Source organism: Capricornis sumatraensis, chromosome 15 (genome assembly GCF_032405125.1).
Source record: "Capricornis sumatraensis isolate serow.1 chromosome 15, serow.2, whole genome shotgun sequence".
In the NCBI taxonomy this organism is placed as follows: domain Eukaryota; kingdom Metazoa; phylum Chordata; class Mammalia; order Artiodactyla; family Bovidae; genus Capricornis; species Capricornis sumatraensis.
The window spans coordinates 30,887,483-30,905,264 of NC_091083.1; the positions used below are offsets into that span (position 1 = coordinate 30,887,483).

The window sequence follows — 17,782 nt, forward strand, 5'->3', positions numbered from 1 at the left end:
GCACAGCAGTCTTCTCTTCTCCAAGCCTCACTCTTTCTGAATTTAATAAAGACTTGGAGTGTTTGGTATGTTCTTTGGAATTTATGGAATAGTAAATTCAAAGGAAAAGAGGGAAATTAAACTGTATTTTGAAAATAAAATGTTTCACTCAGAAAAAAATTATATTAAGTTTTCTTTTTCATTTTGACATAGGTATGAAAATGGGTTGAGTGATGAAATATGTGTTGTGAAGTGACACCCAGATACCTTTGTAGTGATGTTTTTAAAATAGTGCTGATTTTCAAAAGTTTAGTTCAAGAATCTGGAAATGAGTGCCATTGAAAAACTGTAGGAAAAACTCGTAATACTAGTTATGTTGGATTTGTTGCCTACTGAGCAGAAAGTGTTTTACAAGTGTAAGGCTTTTACCTCATAACTTGATCGTTTCATTTGAGTTCAACAAATGTTTCCTGAGAGCCTGCTCTCAGTGTGCCAGTCTCTAAGAAAAATAAAATAAACACCTTAACTTAGGTTTGATGGGAAAGTTGACTGGCATGGGATAATACACTACTTTGCATAAAAGAACCAAGCGACTGGAATACATAAAGCACTATTGGGTACTCAGAGAAAAGTGTAGGTCTTTTTTACATAAGATAGCTATTTGAGCTGGACGTTAAACTGTCCAGCAGACGTTTGCCAGGGTAAGGGCAAGTCTAGGCATCTCGAGGAAGGATAGAAAAGCAAAAGGCTAGGAACTGTGAACTCTTTAATGTGCCCCAGGCATGAGTGGTGTTGGTGACAGGAGATGGTACTGGTGGGTAAATGGGGGCCAGACTCTGAAAAGCCGTGTTTGTTTTGGTCTGGAGCTGGAGCTCTGTCTGTAGGGGAAGGGTGAAAGGAGGAGGATGCTCTTGTGTTGGGGAAGAAACCATGGAGGTAGTGGGGGCTGCAATGGAAAGAGAAGAGTCAGACAATGGAGGACGCTATGTAAACTCATTCAGCATCTATTTGTTGAACCCCCATATGTTTCTGGGACTGTTCTAGGTGCTAGAGACAATGCAGTGAACAGAATAGACAAAAGCCCTTTCCTCTATGGAGGACGACATTGCTGTAGGCCAGATAAGACAAGAGGACCTGACCTAAACTGGTGGAGATTGAGAGGAAGTGGGAGTGACAGGACTGGGTGACCCATTAGATTCGCAGGAAGAGGAAATAGGCGTCATCAAGTGTAGCTCCTGCCCTGGGAGATGAGGCTAAGTCTTTTTCCATTTTCTGTATGTCCGAAAGTCAGACTACCATTTCTGGCATAAAAGGTAAGGCCTCTTTTGCCCCTTAATAGGATGTGTACTTTGAGTTCTTTTTCAAGGATTGTGATGAATTTTGTTGGTGCATTCTTGGAATGTTACTCAATCCCCTTGAAAAGCCAAACCAGAATCTGCCAATAGCCAACTATTCTCTATGGTCAAGAAATAGGTTTTCACTGTTTAAAACTAATTTTTGCATGTGAGGGGTGAACCTGGGAGTACTTAGCAAATTCAGAGAATCAGCTACACCAGGGTAAGGGCATGGGTTTATTCTGTATTATTCTTGCTAGTCCAATGTCCAGTGGGTGGAAGTCAGTATAAGCAGATTTTTGTTGGATACAAAATGACTTTCTGGCAGTCATAGCCATCCTGGAATAGAATGGGCAGTTGCTTGCTAAGGTCATGTGCCTATTTTTTCTGTCATTGAAGTCATTCAAGCCTGGTGTATATGCCCATCTGCCATGGAAACCAGCAGGACATTCTTGCATCAAATAAGAAGTTGGGCTGGGCCATTTTTAAGACCAACTCAGGAATACAGTTCAAGCTTATGCCTATAAAGCCAAGTCACTGCTATAATTACTTGACCTCTGGAATTAAGAAGGATTATTATAATCAGGAATTCAAATAACAAGTTTGGCAATAAAATCTAGAGATTTTGTTTTTGATTTCCACCTTCCAGGTAGTTCCCATTCTTCCTCATTGGTGAAATCTTGACATATCCATGCTTAATTATTAATTTGCCCTTCTGCCTAGAAATGATGCATTTCTGATTCAGATTGGTTGGGTTTCTATGAGAAATTCAGTTACTAAACAGGCAGAACCTTGCAGTAAATGGCTTAGGTCCAGTTTCCATTACCTTCGAGGATGTTTGTGTGCAAGGATTTAAGGATTTATAACCTATCTGCATTTTCTCAATGGAAAGTAGTTCAAGGAGATGCTAAACATTTAGAGAATTCAGCTTTCTCTAACTGGCATTCTACCAGTAGACATTTCACACATACACTGTATTGTGATAGCTTGTGATGATGGCCCCCCAAATATTTAAAATCATAAAATGCACTTTGAGTCACCAAAAATCAATTAAATTGCTTTTAGCAAAAGTTTGGTTACAGTATATGCTTATGTTTGGCATTTATACTAACTTCTTATTGCTATGATGTTTAAATAACCAAATAATTTTTTTCTAGCAATGCTGCATAACAAAGAATTCACTATAATTGGGACAGGCATTTGTGTAAGTGAGAAAGGGCGGCATGGCCATGAGGGTACTGGGATATATGTGTTGGACAGTGGGAACTAGACCGTGATCTTGATAGAACCTTAAGAATACTTTTTACAGCTCTTTTGAGCTGAAAGCAGCCATAGTGATTATCATTTGCTAGACAAGTCAGTAAATCATTGCAGGAGGTCTTCTCAAGGTCACACATCTAGTTAGTGTCTTCCAGTCTATTTTTGTATTGTCTTCCTTATTATAACCCTGCTTTTTTTTTTTTTCCTTATGCCCTATTAAAACCTGGGCAACCAGAAAGTTGGTAAGTAGAACTGGTTTTAATTGTTACGGTTGTTTCTCAAGTCTTGGTGGAAATATAACAAAAAGTCAAGGACGAAAAGTATCTAAAGGAACCGTACCTCTTCCCCTTCCCTTCCCTGCTCTCTCCTCCCTTCTCTTCATGCATCCCCTCTCCTCATCTTTCCCTCTGCTTTAGATATTTTTTTTAATCTGTTAAATGTTTCCTTTTACTTTTGAAAAGTATAGTCTAATCCTTGAAAACTTGAGGAAATTTAACATTGACAAGTGAATAAAGCATGTTACAAGGATTTTGCCTTTGTCAGGTATTTAGAATTCTCTGCAAAATAGATAGGAGCACTTTTTATTTAGTAAAAACCCATTTTTATGAAATTTCAGCTCCAGCATAGTTCTGTGAAAAAGTGAGTTTTATGGAAAGCCAGAAACTGGCTTTTTCCAAATTATTATCGTCCAAATTATTTTATGCAAAATAACCCAAATAATTTTATTGGGGAAAACAAAAGCAGTGTCTTCTGGTGATCTCATGCCAAGAGACATTACACTTCAGCGGTGTACCTCTTTCTAAATAATCAGGATATGTAAAACACAGCTGCTTTCAAAAGACTTAGAATGCTTTATCCATGTTTAACACTTCATAGAATCGCCATCCTCATTAAAGAAGTCCAAGGCTGCCTTTCCTGTGCTGGCTGCTCTAGAGAAGTCAGCAGGCCACCAGTGCCAGGGCCCGCTCTCGCCTCAGTAGTAGCACCATCTCTAATCCTACAGGTATCTGGCACCGTCTCTAATCCTATAGGTGCCTTTAGACCGAGAGCAGGTCAGCAGGCTCTCAGTTCTGGGAGGGCTCCAGAGAGCCCGGGAATTGCCTCCTGTCAGCGTGGGGAGGAAGCGGTGCTCTGCCCTCCGAGGGTTTGTTGCATTCATGTACAAGCACTAATAGCTGGTACTTTCCCCGGCTTCTCCCCTCACACACTGAGGAACTTAACAAAAACCATAACCAAAGTGTCCCTGGTAGTCTTTTAGAGAAACAGTCGTTTGTACTTGGCCCTCCTGCCAGCAGTGCCAGGTTCCTTTGGCACGTGTGGGAGCTACTTACAGGGCCGCGGTTCTTGGGACACAGTGACAATGTAAGTTAGTAGTAAGAAACCTGTTTGTAAGCAATTCATTGCTCAAAAGTAGGGGAAAAAAGGCTTCTGGAAGCCTTAGTTATTTAAGATTGCTGATAGTGCAGGATGGATGGATGAAGTAGAATCTGAACTTTGGGTAAGTTGAATGGGGCAGCCTTCCATGCTCATCTAGGGCACACACCCAGAGGCTATGACAGTGCTAGATGAGAGAGCACTTCTCTCCCGTCAGCTTCCAGTGACCCTGCAGTGCCGCATGAAAAGACGAATCATCATCTTTGTGAAATGCGGAAATGAAAACATTTGCCCACAGTCTTTGATTTCTGTGCTTGCTGAGGTGTAGTAGGCCGTACAGAAATACAGCTGGGATATACCCATCTATCTTATTTATGGGAAGGGCATACACACTCCAGTAGTCTCGCCTGGCGAATCGCATGGACAGAGGAGCCTGGCACGCTACAGTCCCTGGGGTCACAGAGAGTTGGACACGACTGAGCAACTAACCCTGCATTTTATTTGTGGCCACAGTGACCCCTTTACAAATTATACGCTTAAAATAGTCTCAGAATATGCAACAACTAAGCAAGATTTTCTTAGTCTTTTTAGCGTGATTTGCAAACGTAAACTATGAAAGCCTAGATATTCAGTAGTACCTTCATTGTATGATAGGGCTGGGTTTTAGAATCATCCTTAATGCTCGATTGTGCCTTTCATTAAGTGACCTTGGATGAGCTCCATGAATTCAGCTCTGTCACCCGGGAAATACCCATTTAGTTGAGTTTTAGTGAGGATTAGAACTTAACACTCTGGTGTGATGATTGACCACATAGTAATTATCTAAAATATGTTAGTTCTCCCCTTCCTCTTAGCCGAAAATATGAGATATAAAATATGGAGATTCTGTAACATTGAATTATTGAGATATAATTCACATACCATACAGTTCACCCAAAATATGGAGATTTGAGCTTAAAACATTTTTCTGGGAAAAAAATCAACTTCATAATACTTTGCCCACATCTACAAATACATACACAGAAACCCTCTTAAACACCTCTTGTTAGGATTTCTTACCATCTTGATATTATTCCCATCTCTTTCCTCCTCCATCGTCCACCTCCTCACTGTACCCCTTTATATATCTTATGCACAGACATGTACATACAGACTGAAGCAAGGGTGTATCTTTCTTGTTTGAACGGAAGAATCAAGGTTGTTCAAAATGTAATGGGAAAGAAAGTCAGCCCCTTCTAGAATACTTATTAGGACTTGCACATGGGTTTGTGGACTCCTGGGGACCCAATGCAGAAGGAGATGGTTATATTTTCAGTTTGTGATTTTTCTATAGGAACTGCTACCATGTCCCACCAACCGCTTAGCTGCCTGACTGAGAAGGGGGACAGCCCCAGTGAAACCACAGGAAATGGACCCCCCAATCTGGCTCACCCAAACCTGGACACGTTCACTCCACATGAGCTGCTGCAGCAGATGAGAGAGCTTCTAATCGAGAACCATCAGCTGAAAGGTAAGCAACACCTAGCCCCATGTTTCTCCATTCACCCACGGCCTTTGGAAACACAGTCCTTTGGTAATAGCTTGTAGGTGAATCCCTTTGTCTGCACCTGGTTCCCTGGAGAGAGAGAGGGCACAGGATTAGCTCTTAGTAAGACTAAAACTGCTTCCCAGGGGGCTCAGTGGTAAAGAATCCGCCTGCCAATGCAGGAGATATGGGTTTGATCCCTGAGTCAGGACAATCCCCTGGAGAAGGGAATGGCAACCCACTCCAGTATTCTTGCCTGGAGAATCCCATGGATAGAGAAGCCTGGTGGGCTATAGTCCGAAAGAGTTGGACACGACTTAGTGACTAAACAAGAGCAAGGCTAAAGCTATTCTCATTGTTTACTTTTGGATACAGGTAAGAACAAAATTATGTATCTCTGGGAAATGGCAGAATGACATTTAGCCCTAAATTTAAAAGGGAAAATAAAAAGGCTGCTATTATTACAGAGTTAGTCCTAAATATTACCTTAATAGAAGGGATTCTAATATCTCCAGCAATGCTTTTGGCAGAACTAGTGTTGGAATCCAGGAGTGATGGACCTCAGCCTAGCTAGTTATTAATAGACATTTTGTTGAAATAAATCAATAAAATCAATTTTATATTCTTGAGACTCTTGAGGGCAGTCGGTGACATTAGACCTCCTCGTCCTGTTTGAAAGCAGAAACTACTCATTTTGCTATGTAGTCTTTCCAGCTGACCCTGGAGCCCAGGCCTACCCTGGCATTTTGAGGTTCAGAGCTATGTGGTGAGGTGATCTATGGGGAGGTTCCCTTCATGACCCTAAGTCCCGTCCCCTGGTGTTTTGACACTCTCCCCCTGAACCCCATGCAGAAGCCATGAAGCTAAATAACCAAGCTATGAAAGGGCGATTTGAGGAGCTTTCAGCTTGGACAGAGAAGCAGAAGGAAGAACGCCTTTATTTTGAGACTCAGAGCAAAGAAGCCAAAGAGCGCTTAACAGCACTGAGCCTTGAAAATGAAAAACTGAAGCAAGAACTCGGAAAACTAACAGGGAAAACTGAAAGGGCATTCGAGGTGAGTGGACTGATCAGTTGTGACTGATCAGTTGTAATTTTATTATGTTCATATTTGCAGTGGGATCTTACTTAACTAGATTTTGAGATCAAAACTTTCAGTTCCAGCTAGATGCTGGCATTATCTTGAAAGAAGAGTGATGAGAAGATTGGTTGCAATTTTAAGGGTCATGTGCAGTCTCTGGTGAAGAAAAGAAATGGATCAAACTTTGACCTTATTGATTATAGTCAAAGAGTGTTATGGCTATAAATCAACATTTTGTGTTCATTATAGATAGTACAGAAAGACCTGCCTAGAACCATTCAAATGTTGAACTTTAGTCCTTGATATAGAATTACGTTTTTAAAATCTGTCTCTCAGAATTTTCACTTATTGACTTTGTCCTTTCTCTCCATCTACAATAGATTCCTCACTTTGTGTTTTACATTTGCTTTTGAAAAATGGTTTGACAGGTATTATTGTGTGATATGAGGCTGTAAGGTCGCCACATTTCCACTAACTCAAAGAACCTGAGAAATGTGCTTTGATACCCTTGAGAACGGATATCAAAGATGTGAATGAAAAGTCCTGTAGGTTTTCCAGAAAGGTCCCAATACTGGAAGAAGTTGAGATCGGAAGCTGGAGCTCTGGACAGCTTCTTTTAGTGTAGAGGATCTGTTCAAGCAAACTACAGGCAGGACTCAGAAATGAGTCCTTGGTACAAAGAGACACAGGATTCTTCAAAACCCGTGGTCATCAGTTTTTTTCTCTACAAGCTGTGCCTCCCAGGCCCCCACCTGCCCCCTACCTCTCTTAATTTTTGTTTCATGGACCACTTGAGGTGTTTGTTCGTTTTTAATTTAGCCTCTTATCTTCCTGATTTACTGAGGCTCTCGAGACCTCTCACTCACTCACCCTGACCTGTCTTTGCTGCTGCTTCTGCAGGCACCCCTCCCCCAGCCCCTCAAGCCATTAGGGTTGCCCCTGTGTTCTGTGAGGCACAGGAAAGGGAGCAGGAAGTTTCCACTGACATCTGCCTTTCAGTCCTCAGGGTGAGGCTGTGGTATGACTGATTCTGTCCTGATTTCACTGAATTACAGACCTGGTGGCTCAGAGGGTAAAGCGTCTGCCTGCAGTGCGAGAGACCCGGGTCCCATCCCCGGGTCGGGAAGATCCCCTGGAGAAGGAAATGGCAATCTACTCCAGTACTCTTGCCTGGAAAATCCCATGGACAGAGAAGCCTGGTGGGCTATAGTCCATGCGGTTGCAAAGAGTCAAAAACGACTGATCGACTTCACTTTTCACAGACATCATGGTGATCTCTAAAGAATCCTTTTTTTTTTTTTTTCATTTATTTTTAATTGAAGGATAATTGCTTTACAATATTGTGTTAGTTTCTAACATACCTCGGTATGAATCAGCCATAGGTTTGTGCGGTGGTAAGTCACCGACTCAATGGCCATGAATTTGAGCAAGCTCCAGGAGTTGGTGATGGACAGGGAAGCCTGGTGTGCTGCAGTCCATGGGGTCGCAAAGAGTCGGACACGACTGAGTGACTGAATTGAACTGAAGTCACTTCAGTCGTGTCCGACTCTTTGCGACCCTATGGACTGTAGTTCGCCAGGCTCCTCTGTCCGTGGGATTCTGTAGGCAAGAGTACTGGAATGGGTTGCTATTTCCTTCTCCAGAGGATCTTCCCCAGGGATTGAACCCACATCTTTTACATCTCCTGCATTGACAGCCAGGTTCCTTATCACTAGTGCCACCTGGGAAGCCACCATAGGTATACATATGTCTAAAGAATCCTTTTTGACTTTTAACTACAGATTGCTAGGCAAAGGTCATTAGACTTGCTTTGTATTATAAAATGACATATCAGCCTGGGTACATTTCCAACACAATAGAAACACAGAAAAAGGGAAATTGTTGTTTCCCGAAGGCTAATCAATGCTAAGTGCTCAAAAAGTGATGAAAGACAGAAATAATTTAGTTGGGCTTGAGATTCCAGAGAATAAACCCTGGGAGTTTCGTCCAGAAAGATGATGGACAGAGCCTTAACAGTGAAATGAAGAGAAATTTTAAGTGTCGCCTCACAAGGTGTTTTGCAGGTCCATAATTTCGCAAGGATAATTAAGTGTTAGTCATTCAGTAATGTCCGACTCTTTGCAACCTCATACACTGTAAGCTCCTCTGTCCAGCCAGGCTCCATAGAATTCTCCACCCAAGAATACTGGAGTGGGTTGTCATTCCCTTCTCCAGGGGATCTTCCTGACCGATGAATCAAATACGGGTCTCCTGCACTGCAGGCAGATTCTTTACTGTCTGAGCCACCAGGGAAGCCCAAGGATAAAGAAGAGATCCACACAATTGCAAAAAAGAAAATTAACCTGACTTCTGAGACTCAAGAGTCATGGCCTTATATCCCTGGTCCTCAGACACTTGTTTAAAACTCTATTTCCTTCTTTTGTGGAAAGATGGTTTTTCAAAGTCCATTCCACTCGGTGTTCCGCTCAGTGTTCTCAGGAAGGTCAAGAGGATGGATGTGAAGGTTTCTCACAGGGCATAGTCTTCCCCTTCCCTACTTGTTTCCTGGTTCCAGCTAGGCAGTACCTTTCCTTTTTTTCATCTTTATGCCTTTAAATGTATATTTCTGTGGTCTGAATCATTAGCAGGAGAGATTGCACAAGCCTTGAACTTTTCCTTGCAGACCTAACTCTTCAGTTTTATGAGTTGCTTTTTCCCAAAGCCTGTGAGAGTTTCCTAGCAAGGGGATGGTCCAGATAAAGGCAGAGCATGGTTCTACCAGTGAGGGGCACTTCCATGTCCCAATTACTACCTAGCCCTCAGTATCTTAACACTTCACGGACTAGCTGGTTTATGGCCCACACACATACCTTTCTGATAATTTTTTGGTTCTACTATGAGTCTTGGGCCTGTTTACCATTCCTTATGAAATCTGTCAGAGGGTATCTGTGTGTGTATGTGGGTGAGTGGGTGGGTGGGTGAATTTTCAATGTTGCAGTCTTCTGGCAATCTCAAGTATACATATTTCCATAAACCCATGAGGGAAGAAATCAGGAGGCCAAGAAGGCCACAGCTGGATGAGACCACAGAGACCACATGGTACCAAGTCTTTCTGATCCAAGAAAACTGAAGCCAAGACATTAAGGGAATCTGTTCAAGGCAACACATGCTCTGATTAGCAGAGTGCAGACTAGAGTCTATTCTCCCTTCTCCCAAGTAAAAACAACACATGTCAGCAAGCTCTTTCTTTTATGACTTTGTCATATGTGGTAATTGCAACAGGATGAACACAACAGGCGCTCAACATTAGGAAAATATTAATGTTTATTAGTTTATCAAGGGAAGCCCATTAATGTTTACAGAGGCCAAAATTAATTTTCCACCCTTGGTACCAGCCTCTGAATTTTCAGTTTTCTTATTTCTCACCAGATTTACCTTTAGCAACCTTAAAACACCAGCATAGAATATTGTAACAACCAACCTACATGCCTGGGAGGATTTTGGACCTTTCATTGTGTTTTGCCATCACTGTACTGTCATGCCCCTCATGCTTTGGCTTCTAAGGAGAAATGACAAGTATGAGGAGAGAAGAGGTGGAAGGAGAAAAAAGAAAAAAGCAAGAGGTTGAGTTGTGGCAGTTCTTTATGCTTGTTTTCTGGGATTTGGGTTTGCAGTTTACTAGTCAACCATTGCCAAAGTCTGGTTGGTTATTTTTGTGATCATCAGATTATTTCTTTCAGCATGTTGAGGAAACCTTGCCTGTCATGAGTTTATTTTAACTTCCTATTATTTTCACACGACAAAGTAAATTTTTCCGTTTTAAATGGTATGTCAAAATAAATTGCCAAGGAAAAACTAGAATTCCCTACTGTAAAGCACAGCTGTCTTACCAGTAGGCATAGAGGCACGCGAGTTTGATGGCCGAGTCCTTGGCTTGATTCATTCATTCACTTTGCTCTGCATTGTTTCCAGGACATCATTGGGGACCCTAAGGTCCCCAAGGCAGAAGTGGAACAAGAAGTGGAACAGCTGAAGACCCAGGTGGCACGCCTCCAGGCTGAAAAGGCAGATCTGCTGGGCATCGTGTCTGAATTGCAACTCAAGCTGAACTTAGGCGGCTCCTCTGAAGACTCCTTTGTTGAAATCAGGATGGCTGTAAGTGTGTTGGTTTTGGTTTTGTCTTAAGCAAGTTACAAAACCTCACCTAGACAACTGCTAGAAATATCACCGCTTCCTTTCAACACGGGAAAGCCAAACAGTGGGGAAATTTCAGCATAGTCAGCATAAATATAAAACATCATGCTTGTGGCTATCACAGCTGAAATGGAAAATACTGATTACCTTTTATGACTGAAGAGATAGTCCTTTTTCCCCCCAGTACATCCTGAATAATTTATCTGACCTAAAAAGAGGAAAAAAAAAAGGTATAAACTTGTTCAGCCCAGGTTTCAAAGCTGTGTTCAACATTTCACTTAGGTAAGCAGAATCATGATCAGATGCAGTAAAATCAAAAGGCTCGCCACTTACTAATCATAGAACCCTCTTTTCAGACAAAGTCTTACGAAGAACGTAGGTATATTAAAAATAAGAAGTAGAGAAAAGCAAGAGCAGAGGTGCTCTGGTTGTAGCCCCCGGGAATACCCGACTTCTCCCTCCCCTTCAACAGCAGCTGCTAGGGAAGCGCCAAGAACAGATTCTGAAGCCAGCATTATCTTACTGGCTTTTATGTCCAGCCCCAAATGAAGCAAGCTGGGCGAGGCAGCACAGGCCGGCCTGTTCTGATGGGAAGCATGTGTCGACGGGTAGCTGGTGTGTGGGCAGTCCTGCTAGAAGGGAAACATCCTTCTTTGCTACTAGAAAAAAAAAAATGGAATACAGATTGAGGGAGATAAGCAGAAGAGGGTCCAATCCTTCACTGTACAGTCAGTCCAGCTTTGTCAGAGCCACACGTCTGATACAGGAAGAGAGCTTAACTGTGTCTCTGGAAGAGAAAACCCTACATGTAGGCAAGTGGGGGTGAAGCGGGGTGAAGTGCACCTTAGAAAAACCTCAACTACTGACTGGATATGTCTGAAATACCAGAGCATGACTCTCTTTACTTTCTCATTTATTTGCTGCACTAAAGATGAACAGAAGTGAAAAATGGCTTTTAATAACCCTGCCCCCATGCCTCTCAGAAATTTTAGATGACTAGGGGCTGAAGTCAAGAGAAAATACTAATCAGGAAGTACCCTGTGTCAGAGCACTCATTCTGCACACGAGCAAAGATTATGAAAACATTGATCAAAGAGCTTTCACCTTCTGCAAATAACTGATAAAATTCAGGAAGTCCAAGGAGCGTATCAGAAGTTTCCAAATGAGGCTTCTTTCTTTGGGGTGCATGGTTACCATAATGTTCCCCCTCACTGATGAGTGACAGTTATTTCTAGTGTAAACATGTTTTTCTTGCCTTGCTCCTATGAACAGAAAAACACTGCCCAAGACTTAGGAACAGTGTGCGCATACAGAACTATCTAGAACCACCTCTGTATTTTTCCACTAGCTCACTGGACTAGAAATGTCTTTCAAATCGTTGAAGTGGTCTTAGCCCCCACTGCTCCCTAAGTGGCCCAAAACGCAAATGAACTTCAAATGGGAGCCAGCCTTTCGCTTTGTGAGCCTTGCCCACAGAAGACAGCCTTCTTTCCAAGTGGCTTCAGCAAGTTCTAGCATTTTGCATTTTATTTTTTTATTTTTTCAGATTTATTTGTTTATTTCTGGCTGCTCTGGGTCTTTGTGGTTGTGCACGGGCTTTCTCTACTTGCAGCGAGTGGGAGCTATTCTTCTCATTGCAGTGGCTGCTCCTGTTGCGGAACATAAGCTGTAGGTCCATGAGCTCAGTGGTTGTGGTACATGTGCCCAGTTGCTCTGTAACATGTGAAATTTTTCCAGACCAGGGATTGAACCCGTGTCCTGCATTGGCAGGTAGATTCTTAACCACTATACTACCAGGGAAGTCCCACATTTTGCGTTTTGAAGGAGTGTGTGGGAAAAGTATGTGGAATTGTCATTAGCTGTGTGTGACCTTAACTTGCAGAGAAGGGAACTGCCAATGAGAGAGAGAGAAAGGAGATAAGCTTTCCTGTATATGGGGCCAGGATGACTGTGCTGAATGAGAGGAGCCGGGCCTTCTCATCTTCGTCTGGATATTTATAATCCTGACGGGGCATGCAGGTTGAGGGAAGGATAAACTTCCATTCCATTTGAGTGACTGAATTGAAGCATCTCACATTTCTGTGTTTGGTAGATTCCTTGGGTTATGTGTCATCCAAATTCTTGATCTTTCGCCTTTTTCTCTTTTGCTGGAGAATTTGTATTACAGGCATGCTATGTTAAATCTCTCTCTTTTCTGCTTTTATAGGAGGGCGAAGCAGATGTGGCAGCAAAAGAAATCAAGACAAGTCCTAGGCCCACAAGAACTGATTCCGTTGACATGTACGTGAAGACAGAGTCGGGCTGTCAGACAGGCACGCTGGACAGTCTTGTCACTTTTGGCTCACCCCTGAGAGGCCAAACATGGTGGGCTGAAAAAGCCACTTACTGATTTACACTGGGGCCTTTCCAGAATGTTCAGTTTGAATGCTATTCATATTTATTGTTGCAGCCCACTAGTAGAGAATAAAAACTATGTTTGGTGCCTTGGTAGGCTAACTAACCCCTCACCGCTATGTGCAGAGGTGTTTCATCTCCATCAGGTGAGAAGTGAAAACAAGCTTGTTCTCAGCTAAGAGACCCATATTTCCTAATGTGTTTATGAGTGCAGTCTGCCCCGGACCAGGCTGCCCAGCTGATACGAGCGATATTTCCTTTTTCTCTTCCCTGTTCATTCCCAAGTACAAGGCAAAGTGACTAATAGAGGATAGTCTTCCATAACAATGACTGTAGTTGCTCTGGGTGATTGCTGTTTTTTTGAAAGTGCCCAGATATCTTACCTGGGGAATCTTCAGTAGACTTGTGCCTAGTAGACAGCCATCTTAAATTGTAGGGGGACCTTAAGGAGACCATGGCAGGGGATCTGGGCACCTGAGTCTCTTACAAGTAGCTGTGACCCAGAATGTGCTATTACCTCATCCCCTGTAAGCAGGTTAACTACTGTATGAATCTGCGTAAGAAGATTTACCTGAAATTTCCCTAAGCACCTCTTCCTTCAGAGACTTTTAATATCTTTTTTCTATAACTTAATGAATAGACTTAATAAAAATGTTTTTTTTTCCGTCAGTTATGCTGCCAAGCCCTTGTATAAGGCAAAAAGTCAGGATTAGATTTCTTTCACCAAACAGGGCAGTTGGCAGAAATGAAAGTTACTCCCTTTTTTAGTTAGAAATAACTACCCCTGCCCCCCATATTGCTTTTTTAATACCAGAAGACTTTCCTGAAAGTGGTGGGAAGAAAGAAAGCCATGTTTGAAATTTCTAAGCCACTTCCTCTTCATGTATAGCTGTGTGAATACCACTTCTCCTTTTAAACCACACAGCTGTGTTTTAATAACAGCTTCTTTACCTTGTTTGAAAGTATTTTAAAGAGTCAGAGATTGATCTCCAGAGTTGAAGTTTGAGCTTTGGTGATGGGAACTGAGATTGAATCCTGAATCCTGGCTCTTTGTTAGATGCAAACTTGGGTAGGTTACTGAAGGCATAGCTGCTGTTAGCATCAGCGTAGCTTTCCAGAATGTTTAGTTACTGCAGTGATGGCCGTGGTTTTCTTCATCATTGAACTGCCTCTTGATTTAATCTGAGTTTGAAGTCAAGAAATATATTTGACATACCAACAGTGCCTACATTTCTGTGCTCTGGTTATTAGAAACCAAAAACAAAAATGCTTTTTCTTCTCCTGACTTGAGAATGTGGTGTTTTCTCTCAAGCTGGAGAAAGACCAGCAGTCTGCATGTCACCACAGGCAGCACCTGTGTGACTGGGCCTCTTGGAGATGAGTCCTCTAGGAAAGCAGGGCTGCAAAACTAGGGCTCCCTCGGCTCCACTGCCTCTGTGGGTCCTGGGGTCTGGTGCCGCAGACACTGACCACGTGGAGGGAGTGAGCATGTGCGGAGTAAGGTGAGCCTACTCATCAGCCTCACCCCTTCCCCGGACAGCGAGGAGGACCCAGGGGCTGGTTGTCCAGGCCAGCTGTGCTTGGTCTGTAAATGAGAATTAACTGGAGAATGTTCTGGAAAGCTGTTCCTTTTAACTAGTTCCAGTAATACCCTTAGACTCTGACATTTTCATATTCTCTTGAAACCTTTTAACCTTTCGGTTGTCCTGATGTAGGAGCAAATCTGCAGAAGGTACCAAGAATTATGTGGAGTTTGAGGAATTAACTGTGAGCCAGCTCCTGCATTGTCTGAGGGAAGGAAACCAGAAGGTGGAGAGACTTGAAGTTGCCCTCAAGGAAGCCAAAGAAAGGTAATAAGGAAGGAAATAAGCAACATGGAAAATACATACATTGCTTTTTCAGTGGCTTTCAGTTCAGTTCAGTCGCTCAGTCGTGTTCGACTCTTTGCAACCCCATGAACCGCAGCACGCCAGGCCTCCCTGTCCATCCCAGCTCCCGGAGTTTATCCAAACTCATGTCCATTGAGTCGGTGATGCCATCCAAGCATCTCATCCTCTGTTGTCCCCTTCTCCTCCTGCCCCCAATCCCTCCCAGCATCAGGGTCTTTTCAAATAAGTCAGCTCTTCACATCAGGTGGCCAAAGTACTGGAGTTTCAGCTTCAACATCAGTTCTTCCAAAGAACACCCAGGACTGATCTCCTTTAGGATAGACTGGTTGGATCTCTTTGCAGTCCAAGGAACTCGCAAGAGTCTTCTCTGACACCACAGTTCAAAAGCAACAATTCTTCAGCACTCAGCTTTCTTCACAGTCCAACTCTCACATCCATACATGACTACTGGAAAAACCATAGCCTTGACTAAACGGGCCTTTGTTGGCAAAGCAATGTCTCTGCTTTTTAATATGCTGTCTAGGTTGGTTATAACTTTCCTTCCAAGGAGTAAGTGTCTTTTAATTTCATGGCTGCCATCACCATCTGCAGTGATTTTGGAGCCCCAAAAATAAAGTCGGCCGCTGTTTCCAGTGTTTCCCCATCTATTTGCCATGCAGTGATAGGCCTGGATGCCATGATCTTAGCTTTCTGAATGTTGAGCTTTAAGCCTACTTTTTCACTCTCCTCTTTTACTTTCGTCAAGAGGCTCTTTAGTTCCTCTTCACTTTCTGCCATAAGGGTGGTGTCATCTGCATGTCTGAGGTTATTAATATTTCTCCCGGCAATCTTGATTCTAGCTTGTGCTTCCTCCAGCCCAGCATTTCTCATGATGTACTCTACATATAAGTTAAATAAGCTTTATTGAAATATAATTAAGATGCCATAAAATTCATCCATTTAAAGTGTACGTTTTAATTTTTTTTTTTAGAATATTCACAGAGTTATGTAGTCTTTACCACATTATAATTTAGAACATTTTTTCCCCCAAGTAAGTCCCTTATTAGCACTCATTCCTCTTTCCTCCTGGTAATCTACTTTTCTGTCTCCATAGACTTACCTTTTCTGGACTCTTATACAAATCAAATCATGCAACATGTGGTCTTTTGTGACTGGCTTATTTTATTTAGCATAATATTTTCAAAGCTTATCCATGGTGTAGCATGTGTCAATCTTCATTCCTTTTTGTTGCTGAACAATATTCCATGGTGTGACTAGACAACATTTTGTTTATCTGTTCATCATTTGATGAACATTTGGGTTGTTTCCACTTTTTTCCTATTATGAATAATATTTGCTCTCTACATTCATGCACAGTTTTATGTGTGGACATAGCGTTTTAATTCGCTGGGTATATACCTAGGAGTTAAATTGTTGGGTCACATGGTTACACTCTAATATTTTAAAAAACAACCAAACTGTTTCCCACAGTGGCTGCACCATTTTACATTCTCACCAGCATCCACACCAACACTTGCTGTTTAACTTTTTGATTATGGCCATCCTTTTGGATGTGAAATGGTACCTCATTGTGATTTTGATTCTGTTTCCCCAGTGATGAATACGCATGTTGGCTATATATGTATCTTCTTTGCCCATTAAAAAGTTTGCATTGTCTTTTAATTATTGAATGATGTGAGGTATATGATTTGTAGATATTCTCTCCCATTCTGTGAATTATCTTTTCATTTCTTTGATGGTATCATTTGTAGCACAAAATTCTTTTTTATTTTGCTCTAGTCGAATTTATCTGTTTGATATTTGGGTCACTTCTGCTTTTGGGGTTGTAGCTAAGAAACCACCACCTAACCCACAAAGATTCACTCCTATTTTTTCTCATAATTGTTTTTTAGTTTTAGCGCTTACGTTTAAGTCTCTGGTCTATGTTGAGAGTGCATTTTTGTGCATGGTGTAAGGTGAAGATCCAACTTCATTCTTGTATACGTGGATACCTAGTTGTCCTGACACCATTTGTTGAAAAGATAATTTTTTTCTCACTGACACCCTTGGTGTAAATCAGTTGACCATAAACAAATGTAAAGATTAATTCCTAAATGCTCAGTTTTGTTCAGTTGATCTAAGTGTCTGTCCTAATGGCGATACTACACTGTCTTAATTAGTTTTGTAGTAAAATTTGAAATTCTGAAATGTAGGTCTGCCAATTTTGTTCTTCTTTTAAAAAGATTGTTTTGGTGGGTCCCTTGTTTTTCTTATATAACTCTTAGAATAAGTTTGTTATTTTTAAGCTGGGATTTTGTTAGGGATTGCATTGAATCTGGAGATCAATTTGGGGAACAATGCCATCTTAACAATATGAAGTCTTCTGATCCATGAACATGGGTTTCTTTCCATTTCCTTAGGTCATCCTTCATTTCTTCCAATCATGTGTTATAGTTTCCAGCATATAGATCTTACAGTTCTTTTTCAAAATTAATTCCTATGTATTCCAGTCTTTTTGGTACTATAATACATGAAATTATTTTCTTGATTTCATTTTTGGATTTTTCATTGTTAGTGTTGATGTTCAGTTGCTAGGTCATGTCCGACTCTTTGCAACCCCATGAACTGCAGCATGCCAAGCGCCTCTGTCCTTCACTATCTCCCTGAGTTTGCACAAACTCATGTCCATTGAGTCAGTGATGCCATCCAACCATCTCATCTTTAGTCACCCCCTTTCCCTCTTGCCCTCAAACTTTCCCAGCATCAGGGTCTTTTCCAAAGTGTCAGCTCTTCACA

The 17,782-nt window shown here is 41.9% G+C and overlaps 1 protein-coding gene across 2 annotated transcripts in view; it reads left to right on the forward strand.

The window, feature by feature from the left end:
- Positions 1-17,782, forward strand: part of OPTN (optineurin) — a 40,482-nt gene that overhangs the window by 1,319 nt on the left and 21,381 nt on the right. For both annotated transcript variants that reach the window (XM_068987349.1, XM_068987348.1), the window contains exons 2-6: positions 5,281-5,457; positions 6,325-6,527; positions 10,503-10,685; positions 12,931-13,004; positions 14,834-14,968. In XM_068987349.1, coding sequence (XP_068843450.1) covers positions 5,292-5,457; positions 6,325-6,527; positions 10,503-10,685; positions 12,931-13,004; positions 14,834-14,968 — 761 coding nt within the window. In that variant the 5' untranslated portion in view covers positions 5,281-5,291. The remainder of the gene's footprint in view (positions 1-5,280; positions 5,458-6,324; positions 6,528-10,502; positions 10,686-12,930; positions 13,005-14,833; positions 14,969-17,782) is intronic.